This window comes from Coffea arabica, chromosome 7c, assembly GCF_036785885.1.
Source record: "Coffea arabica cultivar ET-39 chromosome 7c, Coffea Arabica ET-39 HiFi, whole genome shotgun sequence".
In the NCBI taxonomy this organism is placed as follows: Eukaryota; Viridiplantae; Streptophyta; class Magnoliopsida; order Gentianales; family Rubiaceae; genus Coffea; species Coffea arabica.
The window spans coordinates 30,711,832-30,737,016 of NC_092322.1; the positions used below are offsets into that span (position 1 = coordinate 30,711,832).

General features: G+C 35.8%; 1 protein-coding gene across 5 annotated transcripts; it reads left to right on the plus strand.

Annotated features, from left to right (window-relative positions):
* The first annotated feature begins 120 nt into the window (after positions 1 to 120).
* Positions 121 to 23,707, plus strand: LOC113699375 (lysine-specific demethylase JMJ27-like). 5 transcript variants are annotated; one of them, XM_072056693.1, is made up of 14 exons: positions 121 to 1,076; positions 1,178 to 1,293; positions 1,662 to 1,761; positions 1,849 to 1,990; positions 2,564 to 2,627; positions 2,711 to 3,509; positions 4,491 to 4,820; positions 5,638 to 6,411; positions 8,131 to 8,203; positions 8,285 to 8,370; positions 20,854 to 20,973; positions 21,453 to 21,508; positions 21,651 to 21,737; positions 23,427 to 23,707. In XM_072056693.1, the coding sequence occupies exons 1-13, from the start codon at positions 432 to 434 to the stop codon at positions 21,652 to 21,654; spliced, it is 3,309 nt and encodes a 1,102-aa protein (XP_071912794.1). In that variant the 5' UTR covers positions 121 to 431; the 3' UTR covers positions 21,655 to 21,737; positions 23,427 to 23,707. The 5 variants fall into 5 exon arrangements, with proteins under 5 accessions (XP_071912794.1, XP_071912795.1, XP_071912797.1 ...); XM_072056694.1 differs by having other exon boundaries at positions 21,651 to 21,717; XM_072056696.1 differs by having other exon boundaries at positions 2,711 to 3,419.
* The last annotated feature ends 1,478 nt before the right edge of the window (positions 23,708 to 25,185 follow it).

Sequence of the window (25,185 nt, forward strand, 5' to 3'; positions counted from 1 at the left end):
TGTTTTTGGATATTTTGAAATATGTATTTTAAAAACATTGAAAATTTTTAAACTTATTACAGATAAAGTTATTAAAAAATTTGTAAGAGACAAACTTAGTCAAAACCATTAGCCAAACACGGTGACCAAAGAATTCAAAGCATGGAATTGGGCCCTTGTAGAATTGGAATTCTATTCTAATTCTTTTCAAAAAGCTGTATCCAAACAAAAGAATTAGAATTTTCAAAAACAAAAGAATTAGAATTGGCTCTCTCCAATTTCAATTCTATGGGCCCCAATTCTATGACACCAAACACACCTTACTAAGACGCTGTTTCAGTTTCAGTGAGGAGGGAAACAACAACAATAATAGGAGTTCCAAGGTTGAAGAAGGAAAGGCTTTTGCCGAAGAAGGGGACAATAAGGAGGGCAAGAAGTTGGAGGTGAGCGGAATGGAGGAGGAGAATATGAAATTATTGGAGAATAATGGGCAAGAAGATGTTGGCAAGAATGAGTTTAGGGAGAATGGAGAGTTGGGGAACAAGGAATTGAATTTGGAGAAGGGTAAGGAAGAAGGGGCAGAGGAGGAGAGGAGGGAGAATAAAGAAGGAAAAGTGAGTGATGAGGGGGAGGAAGGAAAGGGGGATTGTGATGGAAGAAGGCGTTATGCAAGCCAGAGGAAATCGAGTGTGGAGGCGAGGTTAAAGTTGGTGAGAATGATTATAGAGGAGGAAGAGTCGGAGGAAGGGGAAAAGAGCAGAAGAAAGTGGAGAAGACGACCCAAGGGGAAGAAGGAAGTTGGTAGTGAATCAGAAGGGCATCAGGAAGATGTGAAAGGAGAAAGCAAGAAGAGAAGGCAAGGGAGGAGGCCGTCTAATGCTGCAGTAGAGAAAGGAGGAGAGGAGAATGGTGGGAGTGGTGGTGAATTAATGAGGGGAGAGGAAAAGGAGCAGGGGGAAACTGAGAAGAAAAAGGGAGGAAAAAAGCGGCACAAAAACAAAGGAGGAGGAGCTGGAGAAGAAGGAAAGGGAGAGAAGGAAGAGAAACTGGTGACGTGGGACGTAGCTAAACCGAAGAGAGTGCTCAAGGATGAGAATGTAAGATATTTGCATTATCTGAAACTTGACATTACATAGTTTTTTTTTTTTTTTTTTTTTTTTTTTTTTTTTGCTTTTAAATTTGAATTTTGATGTGGCAGGGTATCTTAATTGAGTCCAATATGTGTCATCAGTGCCAGAGAAGTGACAAAGAAGAGGTTATTCGCTGTACCATGTGTAAGACGAAGAGATATTGTACTCCCTGCATAAAATCTTGGTATGAAATCCTAGATGCAGACAAATGAATCAAAATGTTTTTCATGTTCGTTAAGGTTCTTTAGCTGTCAGGATATGACACACTTGAAAGTGTCTATTTGTCTATTGTTGATATGGTGACCTGTTTTTGAGAGTTTGCATATCTTACTTTGAAGCTAAACATGTACTGCTTATTTTCAGTACTTGTCAAGCTTGTTGAAATTTGTCATTACCAAGTTTAATAGCAGTAGGAGTTTTTGGTGGGCCTGGACTGCAGTGTAAGCTTAATCAGTTGTGCTCTTGTGAGGAATAGTCGTTTAACTAGCATAGGTACATCTTGCCTTTTCTGTAAGTGTTGGTCATTATTTTTAATATATGGCTCATATGCAGGTACCCTGGTGTTCCACAAGAGGCTTTTGTGGAGTCATGTCCTGTTTGTCGGAAGAATTGCAACTGCAAAGCCTGTTTACGCATGGAGATGCCAATAAAAGTGATTTTTCTTCCACATGTTCCTACTTTCTTGAGCGTCCTTTTCGGTATTTGATCATATGTTCTCAATTGCTATTGTTTTATGTAGGACAAGGAGAAATTAGAACTGGAATTCAGTGCTGCAGAAAAGGTTGAGTACTCAAAGTATATCCTACAACTGCTTCTGCCATACCTGAAACAATTAAATGAGGAACAGATGATGGAGAAGGAGATAGAGGCAAAGCTCAAATGTACGCTCATGTACTCTCATTTTGTTTGTAGAAGCTCTGAGATTTTGTTGTCTATGTGCTTTTCATCTTAATTTTGGGAGTAGACATGGCAAGAAACAGAAGGCCAACTCATAATTATTTTAGCAGACACATAGACGCATAATAAAGTTGTTGGATCTATTAAAGCAAGTCCTAAATATGTGACTACTTGAGGACATATGCTTATTTAATTAACATAAGTGAATAAGTTCTCAGTTGAAAGTTGGTGATATGGGCTTTCACGTTTTTCTGGAACCATGACTTGCTTGGTGTTCTCTCTTGACACTCTCATGAACATGTTAACCAGATGCTATCCTTAAAGTGCCTTTTCTTTTGTTACTACTTAGTTTTCCTTCGTAAAATGACTTTTCTGGATAGACTTACAAGTATGGTTGCCATTTGATGTTTATGCTTTTTAACTACTAGTGTTCCTTTATGCTAATTTTTGGTCTAATGAATTGAAAAAGAATAGTTGACTAACATTTGAGAACCTCCTGAAAAATTGTGTATTAACAAATGGTCAGAGGATTTAATGTACTTATTTTTGTATTGCAGATTTGTCAGTGTCAGAGATCAAGGTAGAGAGAGGAAGCTGTGAGGATAGTGAGAGAATTTTTTGGTAGGCTTTCAAGCACAATCTTTTTGCTTACTCATTCATACTCCGCATTTTCAAGAGAATGATGTTTCATCATTTATCTGCAGCAACAACTGCAAAACTTCTATTGTTGACTACCACCGAAGCTGCCCCAATTGCTCTTATGACCTTTGTCTTCGTTGTTGTCGAGAGCTTAGGGATGGCTGTCTGCAAGGGAGTGATAAGGGAAGGACTGCAGAATTTATTGATCCGGGGCCAGATTACTTGCATGGTGGTGAGACATGTCATGCTAAGGGTTCAACTAAGAGCAGAATGTGTGTTAGATGGTCCCAAACTGAAACTGATACAGAGATGATTTGTGATGCACAAATTGAGAACGCTTCTGTGGATGATGTGGACATAGTTAGCCAATGGAAATCCAGTAAAGATGGTAGCATTCCCTGCCCTCCCTCCAAACTGGGTGGCTGTAGTCAGGGATTTTTGGAACTCAAGTGCTTGATTTCAGAGATTGAGATTTCTGAGTTGCTTGTGAGGGCAGAGAAAATGATAAAAGAATTCAAACTTGAAGATGCTCCTGAAATTTCTAAGAAGTTGTGTTCGTGTTCAAAATCTGCAGATGGACTTAATGTTAGCTGTGGTAACTTGCGTAAAGCAGCTTCTCGTGAAGATTCTCAGGACAACTTTTTGTACTGTCCAAAAGCTGTTGAACTTCAGCCTGAGGATCTGAAGCATTTTCAATGGCATTGGATGAAAGGTGAACCTGCGATTGTCAGGAATGTTCTTGATACAACATTGGGTTTGAGCTGGGAACCAATGGTGATGTGGCGTGCTTTTCGCCAGATTAAAAATGTTAATCATCCAATTCTTTTGAATGTAAATGCTATAAGTTGCTTAGATTGGTGTGAGGTCAGCTTATCTACCCTTTCTGCACAACATTTACATCATCTCATATGCTTTTTGGCTTTTCTGATTCAGAAATTTATGTTTATATCCAGTTTTGGCAGATAATAGCCCAATTAAAAATTGCAGCATGTGTGGGTGTTGCCTCATTGCATTTGGAACCCCTTTCTTCTGCAAGTTGTATCTTGCATCTAGCTCTTTAAGTATAGGTTTTTTATGACAATGTTGCTCATTTTTCTGATTTGAAATATCCTTTTTGTTCAATATCTACTTTCATCTTTTCTAAAAATCAGTAGCTTTTGAAAGGCAGGGCAGAGAAAAATGTGGCTCAGTGGTTGTAAGTTAAATATATTGGGTTAGTTTAGGGTGATGGACTATGTGTTATGCATTTGTTTTGGATATACATGCTGGAAGTTGTTTGGATCGTTTATGGGGTCAGCTTGGTTATATTTTCCCAATAAAATCATTGCCTAGTGTGCTGTTTCTTATTAAGTGAATGGATCGAATGTGGTGATCTAAATTGAATAAGTAATTTGACAATGTCATGTAGGTTTAATTCAGTTCTGGAAGATTAATTCTATTTTACTTTGGGAGACCTTTTACTGTGCCTTTGAGCACTCTTCCTACACTTTGAGATCTTTTGGTCATTAATTTGTATCTTATGTTGGGTGTGTCAATGGTGCAGTAGCATTTTGTATCCTCAGATCTTATGTCAGAAATAAATGAATACTAAGCTGGATGCCTTCTGTCTGAAATGCTACTTATGTCTCCACCTTCAAGCATAATGCTCATATAACCCATCACAATTGAAAGTTCTCATTCTATAAACAGTATATTTTGTTGATATTATCTGAGTATGCTTTATTAACACCCTTGAATGAATCTCAAGATCCGCATTCTGTTCAAATGACTAAATATTGCAGTTATACAGTGTCTTGATTTGGATTTTTAATTAAATTTTTAGTACTTCTATTGCATACTTTGCAGGTTGATATTAATGTACACCAGTTCTTTCGAGGTTATTCCATGGGTAACTTTGACAGTTATGGATGGCCACAGATTTTAAAGTTGAAAGATTGGCCTCCATCTAGTTTATTTGAGGAGCGGTTACCTCGTCATAATGCTGAGTTTATTAATTGCTTGCCTTTTAAGGTTTATACTCATCCACGTGGTGGGTATTTAAATCTTGCTGTCAAGCTTCCAAAGAATTGCTTGAAGCCAGACATGGGGCCAAAAACATATATTGCATATGGATATGCTGAGGAACTTGGACGTGCAGACTCTGTTACCAAGCTTCACTGTGATATGTCTGATGCGGTATGGAATACAATTTTGTATTAGTGGCATTTTTCTTTCTTCCTTAGCTTTAGTTATCTGGAGGGTGCGGAGTGTGGACTTAGTTTTGCATAAACTTGCAACTCAAGGCTCATAGTATAGCAACTCAATGCTCATAGTATCTCCATCAGACCTTTTTTTGTTTGTTTGCTTGTAGAAGCATTTGATGTATGGTGCAACTTGGAGTTTCTGGGATTAACTTTAAGACATCACCATGTCCCAAAAAAATTTGTTAGAAATGCCCTTGTTTAGGGTAGTTGTGACATTGAAAGTTGAGTTTGAGGAAAAAATGGTGATTAATGAGAAGTCTGTCAAAATTTACACATGGTTTACTTCCAATTTTGTCATTGGACTTGGTAAATAACATTTAAGGTGGCGGTCGTAAAGCATAAAAGTTACTTTCTCACATCCTTTGGAGTGGCAAGGTGTTAAGACTTTGGAAATCAGGAAATGTCACATAACATTTTATTGCATATTATTGCTGTCAATTGTTAGAAGTTGTCTTAACTTTGGTTGGCTTAGAAGTAAATTGGAGCTAGAATAATGCATTCCAGAGTGCTGGATTACCCGACTCTGAAAAATGTTCTGGTGATTATTACCCAGGCTCCTAGATTATGGTGAAAAATGATAGAAAATAGTGCTTTGAGTAAATTGGAGCAGTGGGATTTAAATGGCGGGGGTTTGACATTTAGAGGAACTCTAGTACCATGGACCATCTGCATCTTTGTTACCTTGTTCTCCTCTTAAATTGCTTTATGTACTTATATTGTTCCTTGTGAATGTTCATTGCTGATTTCAGGTGAATGTGCTGACACATACTGAAGGTGTTGTCCTAAAACCTGAAGAGCTTTTGAAAATTGAAAAATTGAAACAGAAGCACTCTGCACAGGATGAAAGAGAGCTAAGCAGATATGGAAAGACATCTCATCATATATTTGACATGCAGGATGAGGCTGAAGGGAAAATTTCTGTAAGCAACTGTTTGAGGATTCCGCAGAGGGTGGGGATTGATGTTTTGGAATTGAATTCTGAAACCAAAGAACTCAAAGTATCTGATCAGGTTGGGGGAGGCTCGCAAACTATGTTTGAGAAGGGAGGGACGAAGAATGGAGATAATGGAGAAGTTAACCATGAGACTATGCATATTGATACTAGTGCTAGTGGCAATGGTGTGAAGGAAGGTGGTAAAAGGAAGAGAGGAAGAAAAAAAGGAGAGAAGAATAAAGCTGAAAACATTGAGAGAAATAATCTGATTGATGCTGAAAATGTTGATCAAGAAAATGGAAGATCTTACATCTCACTGGAAGTTCAGAGAAGTCATGATACTGAGCTTGAATTTGTTGATGTGCAAAATAGAGTTGAATGTAATGAAACAAGTATAGATGGAAAATTGGATGAAAGGAAGGGGGTAGACGTTGTTGAAGTCTTAAGAAACAATGTTGAAGGGTTTGCGGACATGGATAGTGGTGCTTGGTGGGACATATTCAGGAGGCAGGATGTGCCTAAATTAGAACAGTATCTCATGAAACACTATAAGGAATTCAGACATGTTTATTGTCGTCCACTAGAACAGGTAGCTACTAATTTGCAAATGCTGTCTTCTCGATGTTACCTTGAACTTATTTTGTTGTTTGCAGTTTCTTGGTTGTCAATTCAACTTGACATATGGGTGATGCTTTTGCATATTGTGACTGTTCATGGTATCTTTTCTCCTGGTTTGTCGTCTAATAGAACTAGCCCCACTGTTTAGAAAAGGAAGACAATCGTCTGTACTTGTTCTCTCATCCCATTTAGATATTTGATGCAATTTGTGTCTTTGTAAAATGCAATATCTTGGAAACATTTCAGTCTTTTTACTAGAATAGTTGTATATACACCTCATGCCAAATAGCTTATGTTATGGTTTTTGCTTCATTTTTTTGAAGTTTGGACCTTTCTCTGAATGTTTGATATATTTTCAAATTAGTATATGATTGATTAAGCATTTTTTTTCCTTTTTTGGTTTTTCATTATAATGGTCATTAGGCTGCATGTCTGTGGTATAGTCAGAGAGTGCGAACGAAATTTCATCAGCAATTGTGTAGCCATGCTAGCAGTTACAGCATTTTATTAAAGTGACTGAGTTAAAGTTGCTTGAGTAATGAGATTACTGATTTAGGCATCTGCACATTGGCAAACCAAGAATTTTTCTCTTGGTTTGGAACAGCTAAACAGATAATTAGATAATAGAAGGGCTTAATCAAGTATTACCCACCTGTAATTAGGGTTAAGCAGCAAATTGCCCACTTTATTTAAAAAACCTACAAATTGCCCCCTATGACTGCTAGTCAAATGTACGTCTCTAGCAGCAGGACAATTTGCCTTCATTATTACACATTGTTAGATGATCTTTTTTCTTTTCTCTTCTTCATCTTTTCCTATTATGTATAAATTTCTTTTTAGTCCTCCATATCGACTATAATATACAAATTTTGAGACTAATGTACCAAAGAATTTCTTTTTGTTGTTTAGCATAAACTTGTTTTCTTATGAACAATTTCTTTTGATGCATAAACATATTTATCATTATTTTGTTGTTTAAAATATTTAACTATTCTGAACTATTATACAAAATAAGTGTGTATTTAATAAATGTAAATTAAGTAGTTTCCATTTTTTATTAACAATTTCTTGTTGTGCTTTAACTGTAGATAAAATGTTGCTGATGCACTAGTATGCATTACTTGTTACTGAAAAAGATATTACATAAAATACTATTACTAAATATACACTTATTAGTCTCTTATAATTATAATAATTTATAATAGTTAAATATTCTACAGAAAAAAATGTATATGTTTAACTGTCAAATGAATTGTTAATAAGCATAAAGAAGAAAAGAAGATGAAGAAAAAGAGAAAAAAATAAGGAAAATATGTATTCTAAAAATTTAATTTTTTTAGTTACAAATGCATAACCAGATTTGTTAATAAAATAGAAATTACATAGAATAAATGTATACTTTTCAATTTAATTTCTCTTTCCTCTTGTTGTTGTCCTTATTGCATAACCTCTTGTTGTTTAATTTCTTTTACAAGAGGGCAATATGTAATTAAGCCTAATAGAAACTTGGTATGACTGAAAGCCAGTGTGGTAAAATGAATTCTTGAATGAAATGTTTGGATAAAAGTTTATATGATTGTTTATTTGCAATTTTCTGTATTGTTTCCTCTAATGCGGTGGAAGCTTTGTGCTCTTCAGATAAATGTTTGTCTTCCGCTAATTTGTCTACATCTTTTACATTTTATGTCAGGTGGTTCACCCAATACATGATCAAAGTATATACTTAACTATGGAACATAAGAGGAGGCTCAAAGAGGAATATGGTTAGGTTTTTGTTGTAGTTCTTTCGGCATATGGTTAGTCTTACTGCACGTTATTGAACATGGTTCTATGTGGTTGTATAGGTATTGAACCATGGACTTTTGTTCAAAAACTGGGCGATGCTGTTTTCATTCCTGCTGGCTGTCCTCACCAAGTCAGAAATTTGAAGGTAAGTTATTGTGTTAAGCATTTTCTTATCTCCTTTTCTGAAAGCATTTACTTTGTGTAACTTGTTATTCATTTTCTCAAACAACAACTAACTTTGAGGTGAAGAAGTCCATTGTCATGCTATAGTGCACCAAGAAACAATTTGCTTGTACATCAATCATGATTCAAATTCAAACGTCATGTGTCATCTCTTATAACTACACGATGTATAGTTGCTACTTGTAATAGTCAAAATTATTTCGGTACGGTTGATAAATGTATATAATAATACGTTGTCTTCAAATTTCTGCAAGACATGGGTTTGAGATGGTGTAAATTCTAATTGAATATATAGATGAGTTTTAGGTTACATTCTTTTGTATTTAGAAACATGTATTTGGTGATCAAGTGTAAAGATGATGCAGTTTATTATGGCTAGATTTGAATGACAGAATGGATGGTTTGGCATTGGTGAGAGAGGTTTTTTGAGGAGAAGATACCTTACAACTTGAACTTGTTTTCTAAAGGTGGTGGTCTTCTTTTTTCTCCCATCTGTGATCTTTTAGGCTGTTTTTTTTATTCATTTTAGCATGTATTTTAGATGGTGCTGTGGTCTTCTCATGTTGTAGATGCGTGGTGACATTGTAAAGTGTTTTAGTTGCCAGGCATGATGGCAGTTCTTTTTTTTTTCTGCTGTCTTCTCTGCGATCTTTTGGGCTATTAATTGAAATTCTTGATGTACCTTAAATAGGCTAGATCCTTTATTATCTAAATGACATTTGGTTTGTGGTGCTTATATTGGTTTACGAGGTAAGTTTTGGACCCAAGGACCTTTACTGGTCTAAATCTCATCCGTGGACTACATTTGCTGGAAATAAGTGTAGTCATGAGAGGGGATTAGTTGAATTAAATATCTACCATTTCCCTATTAAAAGTAAACAGCTAAAATGGCTTATAGTTCACAGCCTGTAGCCAGCTTTAGCATGTAGTTGCTGAATTCTCTTTCTCTTCCATATTTCTAATAGATAAAGCACAGGGTGGGCTTTCTCTTCTGATGTTATTATGTTTTAATGTGTATGATATTCTTCTGGTTTATTTGTTATTCAAGCCATACAACTTGAGATTCCTGCATTGATGTTGGATAACCTTTGCGCTAATAAGAAACAATAACCTTCATGCTAATGTTGTAAGATAACAATTGTGTGGACATTTATAAGGTCGGTAACCAAAATGATAACTTTGATTTAACATGATTGTTTGGGAACCGTACTATCTAAGGATGTATGTGATGATTGCAAACTATAAATCAATCAGTTTCCAAAAGTTCACTTGTTTGGTGTTTTATTTGTTTTGCGTTGCATAAAAGTTAATATCTTGAATTTCTTCTTCTTAGTTATGGAAGTCATTTGGTACTCTTTGTATGATGTTCTGAGGACCATGCCAATGTAGAGCTTCGTTTTGTCATGAAAACATCACTCTTAGATAGTTTCTCCTTTAGATTTTCTCCCAAGACTTGTCATGTGGCAATGGCAGTCTTGACATGGAGCCTGGGAGAAGGTAAATGAGAGTTTTGACTCTCTGGATAAATGTGCCCCTTTGTAGGTTTTATGTCCTTTTGATCAAATGAATCTGCACATTGCATACTTCACCTTCTGAGTACAGATTCACATGTTGCAGTTAATGATCCCGCTAGAGGAATTTTTTACTTGTTTAATAGAATCTGAACCCATCAAGAAGCTCACTTTTTACTATTAGTCATTAGCCAATATGAGATTCAAACTTAGTATCCCATTTAAGTGTAACCGGTTTGGAAGAAGAATTTTTCAATGTCACCTTTTTTTATAGCCTTATTATCCATGTAAGGTGGAGCTAAAGAAGACATTTTAATTGGGAGAGGATATAACTTTAATTTTAATATTAAACTGTGTTTAAGCTAGTTTGTGAAATTTACCATGAAACAGGACAACAAATTCTCACCACTTATTCACTTATAACAGGTAAAAAATAAGTATACCATGAAAATCATTTATAAAGGTAATGTACCACTACTCATGGTGTCTGTGAAAGCTCTACCTTTTGCTGGTTCCGTAAATGATTTTATTGTTTAGTCATGTTTACATGTTAAAAGTGATAAGTGATGAGAACATGATTTCTGTTGTCTTGGTAAAGTTTGCATGCTAGATGAACTTAATTATGTATTGCGATAAAAGTGGTCCAAGCTAGTGCATACATATTATTATGTTTCATCCTTGTTGAAAACATGGAATTGTTTGTTTCACATCTTCTATTGATGCTTGAAGTCATGATATTGCTGCACAAAATATGGTTGTTGAAACATTTTGTTTAGTACTATTTCAAACCTATGCTACAAAATATTTTTTTCCTCTCTCTGTCTATTTTCCTTTTTTTTGGGGGGGGGGGGGAAGGGGGAGGGGAGGGGATTAGGGTTGCATGCCTTGATTGAAGTAGGTGCATTCTGTGGTGGGTTATTGCCTTGTGCTGAGCAATCTTCATTCTGTTTTATCAGTGAAACTACAAGGCATATTTTTTAGGCTGGGAAGAGAGGGTCATGTTTGAATTTGTAGTTGGGCTACATAGTGGTAAGGGTGAAAATATTAATATTAATTGATGAAAGATGCTCCAAGTAAATTTAGTTTCATAGATTAACTTGAGAGGGTTGCTCCCAACAAGCAGTTCAATGAATCTATGCATGAAATACCTTGAGATAGTCACTTATTTATGGATGTTAAGCTTTCAACATCGCCCTCTTATTTTTGCCAATGTTATCATGAAAAGATGTAGGAGTTGAGCAAACCTCAGCTGCAGGATGATTTGTTTTAGATTATAATAATGATTCACATTCTTTGGTACTGAAGGTAAGATGTAGAAAAACATGCTTTTGAACTTTGTAGAATAAAAGAAGGCGATTTGTGTATGGATCATAAATGAATACTATCTGGCCGGGGATGAAGATTCATTTGAGCTGACTGCGTTGAAGTTAATGGTTACTATAAAGATTATACTGTTGTTTTGTATCATTACAGTATGAACATATCCAGTACCTGATTTTTTTGTACTAATGAATCCTTTGTCAGCATTTGCTGAATGATATCTCTTGATTTTCATAATCATCAATTGATCAAATGATGGGGAATTTGTCTTTGGAAGGCTGCAGCATAATTCATCTCTGTAGGATATTCTATTAATAACATGAGGATGGCCTTTATTGTCTCCTCTTTGCTATCTCCAATATGATTATTCGATTATTTGGATACACACCTATGTGAGATGAAACTAGATAACAGTAACCTAAAAATAGCAAAATAGCTTATTGCGCTAAGAATGTGTATCATGGCTTGTTCATTTACTCAATTAACCTGCTTGTCTGATGATTTTCATTCTACCAAGTTCTTTCTTCCTCCCATGAAGTATTCTGTTCCCTATTACTTTTTCTATTTCTTCCCCTCCTTTCTCGCCTAGATGGGGAATTTGTCTAAGGCTGCTGCATACTTCATCTTTATAGGATATTCTATTAATAACATGAGGATGGCCTTTATTGTCTTCTCTTTGCTATCTCCAATATGATCATTTGATTATTTGGATACACACCTATCTGAGATGAAACTAGATATCAATAACCTTAAAAATAGCAAAATAGCTTATAGTCTAAGAATGTATTTTAAGAGAATAGCTAAAAAACAGTTTGTAACTGTTGTTAGGATTATGAATGCATCATGGCTTGTTCATTTACTCAACTAACCTGCTTGTCTGTTCATTTTCATTTTACCAAGATCTTTCTTGCCCCCATGAAGTATTCTGTTCCCTATTACCTTTTCTATTTCTTCCCCTCCTTTCTTGACTATGTGATCACTTTCTTTCTTTCCTCCACTGTCTGCCACTTCCACAACCGCTCACTGTCCAAAATCCTTTAAAGCCAAAGCCTTTATGTATGCTCTTTCTTCCTGACAGACAACCCACTTTCAACTGCCCCCATGATTGATCTCCAATCTGCAGCCTTTTTGGGGATAAAGTATAACATGGTCCTTTCATGACCTTCACTCATTATGTTCTTTAGTTTGCACACCTGCCAACCATTGTAAGCACCTTCATCTTTCTAAAGATTTCATCAGCCTATACTTGCAATTGTCTTTACCAAGTTTTTATAGTAATGCAGGACCATGGCCTTTGAAATTGCCTTTAGGTGGTTGTTCCTTAAGGTGTTGCATTAGTTGTTTTGCAGCTGCTTTAATGGTTGTGGCGCATGTGGTAGATATAGCTGTAAACGAGCTGAATCGAACCGAGTGTCTCATGTTTGAGCTCTGTTCGTTAAGCAATTCGAACAACGTTCGTGTTCGTTCGTTAATTTTCGAACTTCAAACCTTTGTTCATGTTCGGCTCGTTAAGCAAAGTTTATGTTCGAGTTTGAGTTCGTGTTCGTGTTAAACGAGCCGTTCGCGAACATGTTCGAAATGCTCAAATTCAAATTACTTTAAGTTTTAAATATGCCATACAAATCATTAATCATTCTAAAAAACAATTAAAGCACTAAGTGACTAAATTCCATTATTCATTAACTATATAACTAACATTAACATAAAAATAACAAATAAAACCCTCCAAATATAAAAGTCTAGCCACAAAATTAACCTTAAAATTTGTCAAATGATAATTGTGCCCATGTTTGCAAACGTTCGTTAAAACTCGCGAACATGCTCGTGTTCGCTCGATTATTAATTGAACAAAAAAATTCATTCGAATTCGGTTCGCTTAAGGTTTCGAACGAGTTTTTCACATACACGAATGTGTCAAAACGAACTGAGCTACCGAACAGTTTGGTTCATTTAACAGCTCTAGTGGTAGACAACTAATTCACTAAGGGCTTTTGGTCTTTTACTATCTAGGGTGATGGTGGTGTTTCGCAGCCCTATAAATAGACTATTTCCTGTAATGCAGTTGATGGAACTGAAGCATGTTAGACGAGTATTGTGGACAGTTCAAACTCTCAAACAACTAGTTGTGACAGCTTAAATGGAAGTTTTTATGGGACATGTGATGTAGGTTGTCAAGGGGAAATTCATGATTTCACAAATAGTGGTAGTTTAACAATTTGGAGTTTATCAAATTTATGATGACATTAGACTTGAATATGCTGCATGACATTGACAACTGCATGAAAGAAGTCCAGAAATTGCTACAGTAGCTGAAAGTAAGAATGTCTACCGTGTGATTGACACAAGGTCTAACTTTGTTGATTTGAAGTTTAATGCTCAGTTTGAAGATGCAGTTTGCTTCAATTCAACGTTGTTAAAACTCTCCCAGAGAATCTGGTGTGATGCATATGAATGTATTCTGAGCTTGATGCATATATCCAACTTTGAGTTTCTTTTTGCTACTGGATCATACAATCTATTGAGGATTTTTGCAAATCCCCTTGAATTGAAATAGACAGCAATCTTCTGTAGGTAACTAAGCAAGTTTATCACAATATGACATAGATAGGTTGCAAGGATCACTCACAATGTGACAAGTACAAGGACTGTTAGTACATTAGTTTATCCCAATGGTTTTAAAGAAGTCCAAGAGGCGATAGGAATATTTAAATACTTACATGGTGTAAACTAAGAAAAAGGGAGAGAAAATACTTTTCTTCATATCACTTTGGACTACACAATATACAAATATATATACACAAGTGGATACTATGATCATATGATACTATAATCATACTATTACCTAATTAATATATGATACTATAATCACATGATACTATAATCATATGATACTATAATCAATCAAATCTAATCTTTCCTAATATTTACAATGTCAAATCTTTCCATAATATCAGATTACCTATCTTCAACACTCCCCCTCCAGATGGAGCATAGATATTAATCATGCCCATCTTGCCACAAATGTAATCAATTCTCGGACTATTTAGAGGTTTAGTGAAAATATCCGCTAACTGTTCTCCAGTTCTTACATGACTGGTTGAGATCAAGTTTTGCTGAATTTTTTCACGAACAAAGTGGTAATCAGCTTCAATATGCTTTGTTCTCTCATGAAAAATTGGATTTGATGCTATATGAAGGGCAGCTTGATTGTCACACCATAATTTCATTGGAAGTGAATTATTGATTCCCACCTCACACAATAATTGATGTATCCATATAAGCTCACAAGTGGATTGTGCCAAAGATCGGTATTCGGACTCTGCACTAGAGCGAGATACTACACTTTGTTTCTTACTTCTCCACGATACCAAATTACCTCCAACGAAGACACAATATCCAATTGTAGATCTTCGATCAATTTTAGAACCTGCCCAATCCGCATCTGAGAAGCATTTAACATGAGAATGACCATGATTACCATATAGTATACCACGTCCTGGAGCTCCTTTAAGATAACATAAAATTTGCTCTAAAACTGCCCAATGGGTGGTTCTTGGTGAGGACATAAATTGACTCACAATACTAACCGGATATGCAATATCCAGACGAGTCACAGTAAGATAATTCAACTTCCCCACTAATCTCCGGTACATTCCAGGATCTGAAAATAACTCCCCATTATCTGCTGTAAGTTGCATGTTGGGGATCATTGGTGCACTGCATGGCTTAGCACCTAACTTTCCTGTTGCTTTCAAAAGATCAAGAACATACTTCCCTTGGCATAAGATAGATACCTTGTTTACATCTTGTAACCTCAATGCCTAAAAAGTATTTCAACATACCCAAATCTTTTGTCTGGAAGCACGAATGAAGAAAATCTTTAAGAGCTGTAATACCTGCATTGTTACTATCAGTAATAACAATATCATTAACATAAACCACTAATAGGATAATACCAATTTCAGATTGTTGATAAAAGACAGAACGATCATAATTACATTTCTTCATGCCAAACTCTTGAACCACCTCACTGAATCTCTCAAACCAAGCACGAGGACTCTGTTTTAAACCATATAGTGACTTTCGGTGTCTACAAACCTTACCAGACTCCCCCTGAGAAACAAATCCAAGTGGTTGCTCCATGTAAACTTCTTCTTGCAAATCCCCATGAAGGAATGCATTCTTAACATCTAACTGGTACAAAGGCCAATTATTAGTAGTAGCAAGGGAAATAAATAATCGAACAGAGGTGAGTTTTGCTACAGGAGAAAACGTGTCTGAGTAATTCACCCCATATGTCTGAGCATACCCTTTTGCAACAAGACGAGCTTTGAGGCAAGCAATAGAACCATCAGGATTGACTTTTATTGCAAACACCCATTTACAACCAATAGGTTTCTTACCTGTTGGTAGATGAACCAAATCCCAGGTACCATTATTATCTAGGGCTATCATTTCTTCCTCCATAGCAGCCCGCCAACCAGGATGCTCCAAAGCCTCAGATAAGCGTTGAGGAAGAGATATTAAATCTAAGGAAGTAGTAAAACAACGCAAGGAGGGAGACAAATTGTCATATGAAGCAAATGATGAAACTGGGTAAGTGCACTGTCTTTTACCTTTTCTTAAAGTAATAGGCAAATCAAGACTGGAATCTAGAGACTGAGGAAGCGGTGGATCAAGATTCGGATCTGTAGACAGAGAAGATGGTGGAAGATGCGAGTCTATGTGTTGAGAACGACGAGAATACACTTGAATGATCGGTGGTCTTGTAGGAACAGTTATTGTAACAGTGTAGACTAGAATATCATCTCCCTCCCCCTGACTACTGTAGACATTAGACTCAAGAAAAAATGGATGTCTCAAAAAATGTAACATCAGCAGAGACTAAATAACGATTTAGACTTGGAGAATAACATCTATACCCTTTTTGAAGACGTGAATAACCCAAAAACACACACTTGAGCGATTTGGGATCTAATTTAGACACCTGAGGATGGGTATCACGAACAAAACAAGTACACCCAAATATGCATTGCTCAATGGGGAATAAAGATTGGGTTGAAAACAAAATTGAATAAGGAATCTCACCAGCAAGCACAGAAGATGGCATGCGATTAATTAAAAAATAGGCTGTTGAAACCGCATCTGCCCAAAATTGCTTAGGAACCTTCATGTGAAATAGAAGGGCTCTAGCAATTTCTAATAAGTGCCTATTTTTCCTTTCAGCAACACCATTTTATGGTGGTGTGTTAGGACATGAAGATTGGTGAAGGATTCCATTTTCTGACATATATGAATTAAAGGGTTTAGAAAAGTACTCTTTTGCATTATCACTTTGCAAAATGCGGACAGATACATTGAATTGTGTTTTTATCTCAGAACAAAAGGAACAAAAGATATTAAATAAATCTGAACGACTTCTCATTAAATATAACAAAGTAACACGAGAATAGTCATCAACAAATGTGGCAAAATACTTAAAATCAGACTTAGATACTATTGGACAAGGGCCCCAGATATCAGAGTGGACTAATTCAAAGGGGGATGAAGCCGTTTATTGACTCTAGGCAAGTAAGGCAAACGATAATGTTTGGCAAATTGGCATGACTCATAATCTAAAGGGGATAAATTTTGAAAATTTGGACACAACTTTTTCAAAATGGGTAGAGATGGATGACCCAAACGACAGTGAATTTCAAGCGGAGTCAAGGTGGAGGAACATGCAACAGGTTTCGGCACTTTTGATGAAGGGGTTTCAAGTGTATACAGACCGCCAGACTCACGTCCTTTACCAATAATCTTCCCCGTCATAAGATCCTGAAAAACACAATATTCAAGAAAGAATGAGACAGCACTTGAGAGCTTTTGTAATTTTACTGACTGAGAGTAGATTAAACGAAAAATTAGGTAAGCATAAGACTGAATATAAGGGGATAGATGACACAGGAATTGCTATACCAGAACCCACAACTGAAGCATATGACCCATCAGCCAAAGTAACATTCGGATGATCTTTGCTAGGATTAAAAGAGAAGAGGATATCTTTATTACCGGTCATATGATCTGTTGCACCGGAATCGATGACCCATTTGTTAGAAGATGACACAAGGCATGTAGTAGGTTTACCTGAGTGATCAATAGAAGGAGGATTGGTACTAGAAGATGGGTTAGCAGATTTTTGTGAGGCTTGGAACTCAGTAAAGCGGGCTAACTCATCAGCAAAGATGAGTATGGATTTGTCAGACGGCACATAATTATTTTCTTGGGATGCGAAATTTACAAACGGGGGCTGCTGTTGAGGTCTACCATGAAGGTCCCAACACGTATGCATGGTATGGCCTGGTTTCTTACAGTGATAACAAACTCGCTGATTTGAGTTGTATTGTTCATGACCAGCAATCCCATTAGTCCCATTTTTGCCACTGTTTCTACCATTATGACAAGCTCCACTTTGACTCGCGAGAGCACTAGTAACATTGGAAGTAGACAAAGATCCCTCGGTTCTCAACACTCGTGTGAAAGTTTCATGGAGGGAAACATTCTCTGGGCTAGAGAGAATTTGTGTTCGAGTAGCATCAAACTCAATTGGTAATCCTGAAAGAAAACTCATTACAGCCATTTGTTCCCGTTGAGACTGTTGAGTTTTTACATCAGTACTAAAAGGAAGGAGAGAATTCAATTCCTCGTACACGTTTAAAATTCATAAAATATTCTGTAAGAGATCTCTGCTGTTTTTCCGAACTGTAAAATTCCTTGCAAACATGATATATATGATTTAAATTACCCTTACCAGAACACAAGAAAGCCAAATAATCCATGAGATCTTTAACAAACTCACAATGATTGATGAAACTGACTATCTCATTATCAATAGAGTTTCGGATCTGCAAAAATAGTTTTGCATCTTCCCTTAGCCAAACCTTCTTTTCTTCCCCATCAACGGGTGGGTCATCAGTGAGATGATCATCTCTATCGATGCTGCGCAGATATATCCGAATAGTTTTACTCCAATCCAAAAAAATTTTTCCGCTCAATTTGTGTTCAGTAATTTTTGATGTTGTAGGAATAACATCAGAAATTACTGTTTTCATCTCTCTACTACTATCTTTCATATTTGCCATTATAATTCACACAAGAAAGACCTAAAAGTGACTCAATAGGGTCACGTCAAAAGACAAACTGATAACAGAGCCTGAAGCTCTGATACCATGTAAACTAAGAAAAAGAGAGAGAAAATACTTTTCTTCATATCACTTTGAACTACACAATATACAAATATATATACACAAGTGGATACTATAATCATATGATTACCTAATTAATCATATTATTACCTAATTAATCATATGATACTATAATCACATGATACTATAATCATATGATACTATAATCAATCAAATCTAATCTTTCCTAATATTTACAATATCAAATCTTTTCATAATATCAGATTACATATCTTCAACACATGGCAACATTTTAAATAAAAAAAATTAAATATTCTTCTTGATACCATCATTGTGGAGCATGTTGAGGTTATTCATACTTGTTAGAAATTTCCAAAATTAAGTTATGTTAAACTTTATCAAGAGTAGTAAGAGAAATTTTATGTCCAGTATATACTCTTGCAAATGACTTAATAGGTGGAGGTCCACGTCTAACTCCACTTTTAGGTGAATGGGAAGCCTTGGTTGGCATCCATCTGGGAGTGGGAAGTCAGTGGTTGTTGACTATTCTTTATTTCTTAAGTTGCTGTTGTTATAGGTCAGAAGCTGCTCAAATAGTTGGGACACATGTGCGTCAACTACTTCATAAAGGGTTATTTGGTCTTATGATAATCTAGGGCAATACTGGTGTTTTGCAGCCCTAAAAATGGATATTGTATTGCACTAAAATTGTAGTTCCTCCTCATATTTATGACTTGTAAACAAAATTTCAGCTCCTCTTGGCTCTACTAATTTGTGAAGCTAATCTCCTAAAGAGCTTGATGTGGCAAACTGTGATGCGTGAAAATAATGGAGATAATATCATAAGGTTAGGCAGTGAAGTTAGATTTGTAAATGTACAAGGCTTTGTTGGTGTGCGGGTGTTGGAAAATTTTTTGAGTAAATGTTCCGAACATTCTACTGGCCAGTCTTTTCAGATAGACACTAATGAAAATGTCTTCTGTTAATAATTATCCAACAAGTCTTCGAAGAGGCCTACAACTCTGTAAATATGGTTGGGACAGCAAGGAAAAGGAAACAAAAAAGTCAACTGTGGTAAAGTAATGACTGCTTAAAAATGAACGTTTCCAACCCTAAAATTTATAGTAGCAGCTTGAAAGGAAGATGTAAATTGTTATAGCACCCTCCTAACTAAAAAAAGAAGCACATCATGCAAAACCCCACCAGTTAAGTACACTGCAACAATAGAACAAAACTAGAAACGAAATAAGATATACCTAAAATTCAGAGATTGATACTTTGCATGCATTTTTGGTGTTTTGAGGTTTCTGATGGACAGCAGCCTTAGCTTTGACTTGATGGTCACATGGCGTTAATAGGCTGCGTTTGAAATTTAAAATAAAACTGAAGTCAGTAGAAGTCATCAACATATGAACAAAGTAAAGAAAGAAAATAGAGTAGAATACCTGGTGGCCAGAGCTTTTATCGGTTTAAAGCTTGTAATGTCTGTGCTGCAGCTATTATTTTGTTTCACCTGCATTTTGTCCCCACCATGTTAATGTGAAGTTCAAACTAAAGAGTTGCATACTTTACTTTTAAATCTTTTTTTTTTTTTTTCAAATGATATCTTGAAATTTTAGTTTCAGTCCCTTTGCCCCGTTGCTACTCTCGTGCTTCCTTTTTTCGTACATTTATATAGGCTTTGATTCTATTTACATTCAAAAGAAAATGAATGATAGGGAACCAAAAAGTTAATTGTCCACTTAGCGGCAAAATTTGGTTAATTCGTTCTAGGAATGTGAGCACTGCAACTGTGGTTTGTCTAAGGATAGCCTGCATGTGCTCATCCATTCTTAACAAGCAACTGTGCTGGGCCAATAAGATATATTCCAGCATACTTCTCAAGGGCTAAACTATGCATTGACCATTGCACTGTTTTGCAAAGCACGTTTTGCCAAGTGCTTCAATCGCATTTGGACGGCCGGGGTATTTGGTTGTTTGTATTTCTGTTACCAATGAATAGAATTCAACCAGGGGCTTTGCAGACAAGAAAGTTGTCTTTAATGAAGCTCTGCTTTCATGATATTTCTTACATGCTTCTCTTATCTTTTGTGTTATTCTGTAAAATGGTTGACTTTTTTATGCTAAATTGCACTGAGAACAATACTTGAGGAAATAATGTATAGGAAATGCTGTTCCCTCTATCTAGATGGTTTACTGAACAATGAGTTGACCTCTAACTGAACCAATTTGGTGTGCTAGTTGAGTAAAATTTGAATTGAAGAATTATCTGCCATGCTTTTCATCCTATCCTACATCAGTTCAAGGGGTCAGCATCCTAGTATGTGTTTGTATATAATAGGTTGTTTTGCATATGCTGGAGTTGTTTCTTTGCTCTCTATGCATTGAACGATCAGTTCCCTAATGCTTTGGTTGCTTTTATTTTCCCAGTCATGCATAAAGGTTGCCCTCGACTTTGTCTCACCTGAAAATGTTGGTGAGTGTGTCCGTATGACTGAAGAATTCCGTGTACTTCCTCAGAACCACAGAGCAAAGGAAGACAAATTGGAGGTATGAATCTGATTATTAGCACATTCATTTTGGCTTTTTTTTTTTGTTTTTTCTAAATGTGTGACCTTTGTTTTTGAATGCATTTTTGCTGAAGTACACTTTTTGTGGTAGCAGGATTGGCACTTAATTTAATATTTTGGTGATATGGCTACTAAAAGGACTTTTTGAAGGAACTGATGCTTGTTATATAGCTTTTACTAGTTTGATCAACATTTACAGTTTCGCTGGATGCATCTTTTTCTTGCGTTTGTTTTTCAGAAATTTGTGAAGACGAACAATTCAATTTTTTCTAATTGACAAAGCTACATCTCTCATGTACTTTTAAGTTTATATGCTTAATCATTAGCTTGACTGGTTGTGGTTTAAGGTATTTCATCCTCAGTTGTGGAGGCATATATAATCAGCAACATATTTGTCTTACGCGAAGTGATGCATGTTGAAAACAGTGTCTAACAGCCTATGGATTCCTTTTGGGACAGGTCAAGAAAATGACATACTATGCAATGAAGGAAGCCATCATTGATTTGGAGAATAGGTATTGCCATTTGTAGACAGGCAAATTTTGATGCATGGTTTAACAAAGATAATTTTCTAATTGTTTTGCATCTTGCTACTTAATTTCCATTTCTGGTGTAATAGTAAACATCGTATCTGAATGGTCGTATTCTTTTGTACAGGTGAATTGACTTTGCGTAATGGGTTAAATTTGTTGATGACTTCAGATTATCGCTTTGAAAGTTTCAGGTGTACACAAAAGTTTTTTGGTACGGTTAACCTTGTGCTCTTTCATGTTTTCTGTTGTAACTATGTTTTTTCATCTACATCTTTTATTCTGGTAATTCTGTGTTTGATTTAAAGAAGAATCCAACTTATTTGGTGTGATTGAATATGACATGGCAAAGTTTTTCTATTCCATGCTGTGCTTGTATCATTACTTGCTTTGTTGCAGGGTGTGTACAAACTCATCAACCATTAGATGCCAGATTGATATTTTGTAGTCTTTATGCTGTATGTGGTTGTTGGTAGATGCTATGAAAATTCATAAAAGTTAATAATGACTACTAATTAGTACCACCTTAGAATGGGAATTGGGAATTTTGAGTGCAATGGAATGTATGTAAAAGCACAAAAGGTTTTCAAACTTGATGAAACAATTTGAGCATCTAATAGGAAGCACTTCCAAACTGTTTTGATAGTTTTAAGTCACTTCAATGAGTAGAATTTCAATTCTAACTTACGTTTGGAAAATATGCTTTTACTGTAGATTGGATCTGATCATAGTGACATCACGAGATGGGGTTAAACAAGAGATTTGTGGGCTAGGGTAAAAAAGTAGTACAGCATTTGAGAATGTAGTTCTTGCTAGGGAAGATCAACAAAGAACTGACATTTAGCATATTAATGATGTTTTAATAATCCACTTTCATATGTACTTCAAATTATGTAGCTCTGTGCAACTGCGCATCCTCTTATTGTGAATTTAAGCAAATCTTAGCACCTGAGATAGTGATTGAGGTGGGTTACTCCTGCCTTGAGCTGAATGTATTTTGCCTATTTTGAGAGCTTTGTTGTTGATAAACTTGGCACAAAGCATACTGACGTGGTATATCTTTAGCCTAAAATTCATTGCCAACCAAGCAGGCCTATTAAAGGTTGGGTCTTGGCGAGCAGATGGCCAGTCTAGTTGGATACTGATTTTGTTGTTTTGGAAATTGGACCAGGATATAATTGATACTTAAACATTAACATTATATGTAAAAGGAATTGAGCATTATGTTGAACTTTGAATTGCTTAGTTTTCACAAAGTTCCAATTCTGTCTAAGTTGTCAGCATGCAGGGCTTTTCAATTTCACTAGTAGAGTTAAAATTATGGTCTTGGCCACAAAATCATAGTTAGATAGCTTTTCTGCAACAACTTTTCACTTTCTGATAAATCTCTTCTAATTCGAGAGTGCTGTTCCCAGCTCTATTTTACAGAACAATCACCTGTTATTGTGAATTGCAATTCTGGCTACTACGTCTTTTTGGGGATCACTCTCCCACTGTGTCCTTTGAGCTTCCCTACTATCTGGAATACTGGTATATTAAAGACCAGCTTTAATTCCTGGAAGAATATCTGTGATAATTTTAACTGGAATGTCTGCATTTGTGTACATCATGTGTATTTTTGTTACCCAAATGGTGGCGAGATCGTTTAATTTGCTTGAATGGGTTTCTTTGTATGCTTATATTTTTCAAATTTGAAACCTTTTCTTGAGATATATAGTATGAAAATTTAGCCTGGAACCTCATTTTATTTAGTTCATGGTTGGTAATTCAATCTTCAATAATTCTATTTCCAATGTTATAGGTGGCATTATCTTTTTTATTTGGACTTTTTGTTTGTGGTGTTTCTAGTTTCCGTGATATCTGGGAGATTCCTTGGCTGATAAAATTTTTTCCGGGTTTTCAGTTGATGGAAGTTCCATCATGGAAGTGGATCTCTACATGGTTGTGCTCGTTCAGAGTTGAACGACAGTTTTGTTGGCTTGTGAAGATATCCTTTTGAATCTACTGTGTACTTGTGACACTAGATATTGATATTGCTGATGCTAGTGATAGAAATTGTATCATGGTAATTATGATTTCTGACTAAATTTCTTTAGTCAAATTCTATGTGGGTGATATATTGGCGTAACTTGTTCAGAACTGGTTTTTCTGACTGCAAATGGAATGGGGATAAAATTATTGCAATCTGAGATATTCTACGTGGGCGTATACTGGGGGAGTGTCATCTGAAGTAAAAAATGCTTTACTCATCAGCTCCATTTTGTAGCTGTTCGTGTTGGAGGCACTGTTCAGACAACTTTGTATGTAGAAACTATATGTATATACATATAGTTTTGGTATATTCAAGTTCACGAGGCAATCAAAGTTGGTTTCTTGGTCCCTGACCAAAATGACTTTGACGTGCTTATCTTGCTAGGGGTATCTTGTAAATTGACTAGGAATAGTAGCTTTTAGTTATGGGATAATTTCATAAACCTCTCGAGTTTTCCGGCAATTGCAAGGAGCTTCGTTCAAGTTTAAAAAATTACACTTGCATCTCTTGTTTTTAAGATTTATGTAACAATATAGGTCCAATAATATATATTTTTTTCAGAAATATCCTACAACACTTTTCGTCTAGAAAATAAAACAAAAAAAAGTTTTGTTTTTAATGTCTTGTATGTGGCAAACCTAGCCAAGCAAATGGAGTCCAAAGATTCCAACCAGACAAATTTTATTATGGTCATCGAGCAATTTATGGAAATTGAGCAACTTATGGACTCTTCTGTAAGTTGCTCAATAGCCAATGAAAGCATATCAACTCAAATTATTAATGGGTCAGTTAATAAAATGATGTCAAGTCAAATTTTTATAGTAATTAATCCTCTTTTTGTTTCTAACCCTTACCAATGTGACCAATCCATTGATTGAATAATCCCCCTAGTATTCTTGGGTTAAAATTTTCTAATACAACCAACCCTTACTAGTTGTAGTAGTACAAATTGAAGTAGGTCTATAGGTAGTGGTAGAGTCTTTGCCCATATCATTTATGTCTATCTATAAAATAATTCTGTCTTCCTTAAATCAGATAGTGTCCTATTTGCACAGTGTTCTCATGTTTTTCATTCATTCATATTGTAATCCGCATCATCGCTTAAAGTGATAAGCATCGACTATATCAAATGAACGTTCCTTTCCCTTCCTCTCTATTCACTACACTAGATGACAAGGAGATGAATTTTCTATCAAAGTTTTTGGATTTTCACGGCCTTCATATTAAATAGCATTATATCACGTTATCCAAAAGTAGGTTTAAGGGTCCTATAAAACCACAATTGTCCCTATGAGTTTGTGTTCCCAATTTCAGTCAATATGATGTTCATACAAAAGTTTCAGGATTAGTTCATGGTGAAGTGAAAAATCCAAGGGCTAAATAAGAACAATCCGGTGGTTGGTAGTTGGAGCAGATAGAGAGGAAAGGTTGGATGGAAAGAAAAAAGTGTATTAATTAATGTAAAATGACTTAGCATCCTTTGTCAACTGATCCATTAATAATTTGAGTTGGCACACTTGAGCAACTTATGGAAGAGTCCATAAGTTGCTCAATGACCATAGTAAAGCTTGCCAGTGACCCATCTCAAAATTCAGTACTTGCTAATTCTTGTCTTATGTAATCCACCACC

Excerpts from the sequence above, each read along its gene's own strand:
- LOC113699375 (XM_072056693.1), top strand. The coding sequence starts at position 432 with ATGGAGGAGGAGAATATGAAATTATTGGAGAATAATGGGCAAGAAGAT. Across the intron at positions 3,510-4,490 it reads GTTGCTTAGATTGGTGTGAG|GTTGATATTAATGTACACCA; the intron begins GTCAGCTTATCT and ends CATACTTTGCAG. Across the intron at positions 20,974-21,452 it reads CAAAGGAAGACAAATTGGAG|GTCAAGAAAATGACATACTA; the intron begins GTATGAATCTGA and ends CTTTTGGGACAG.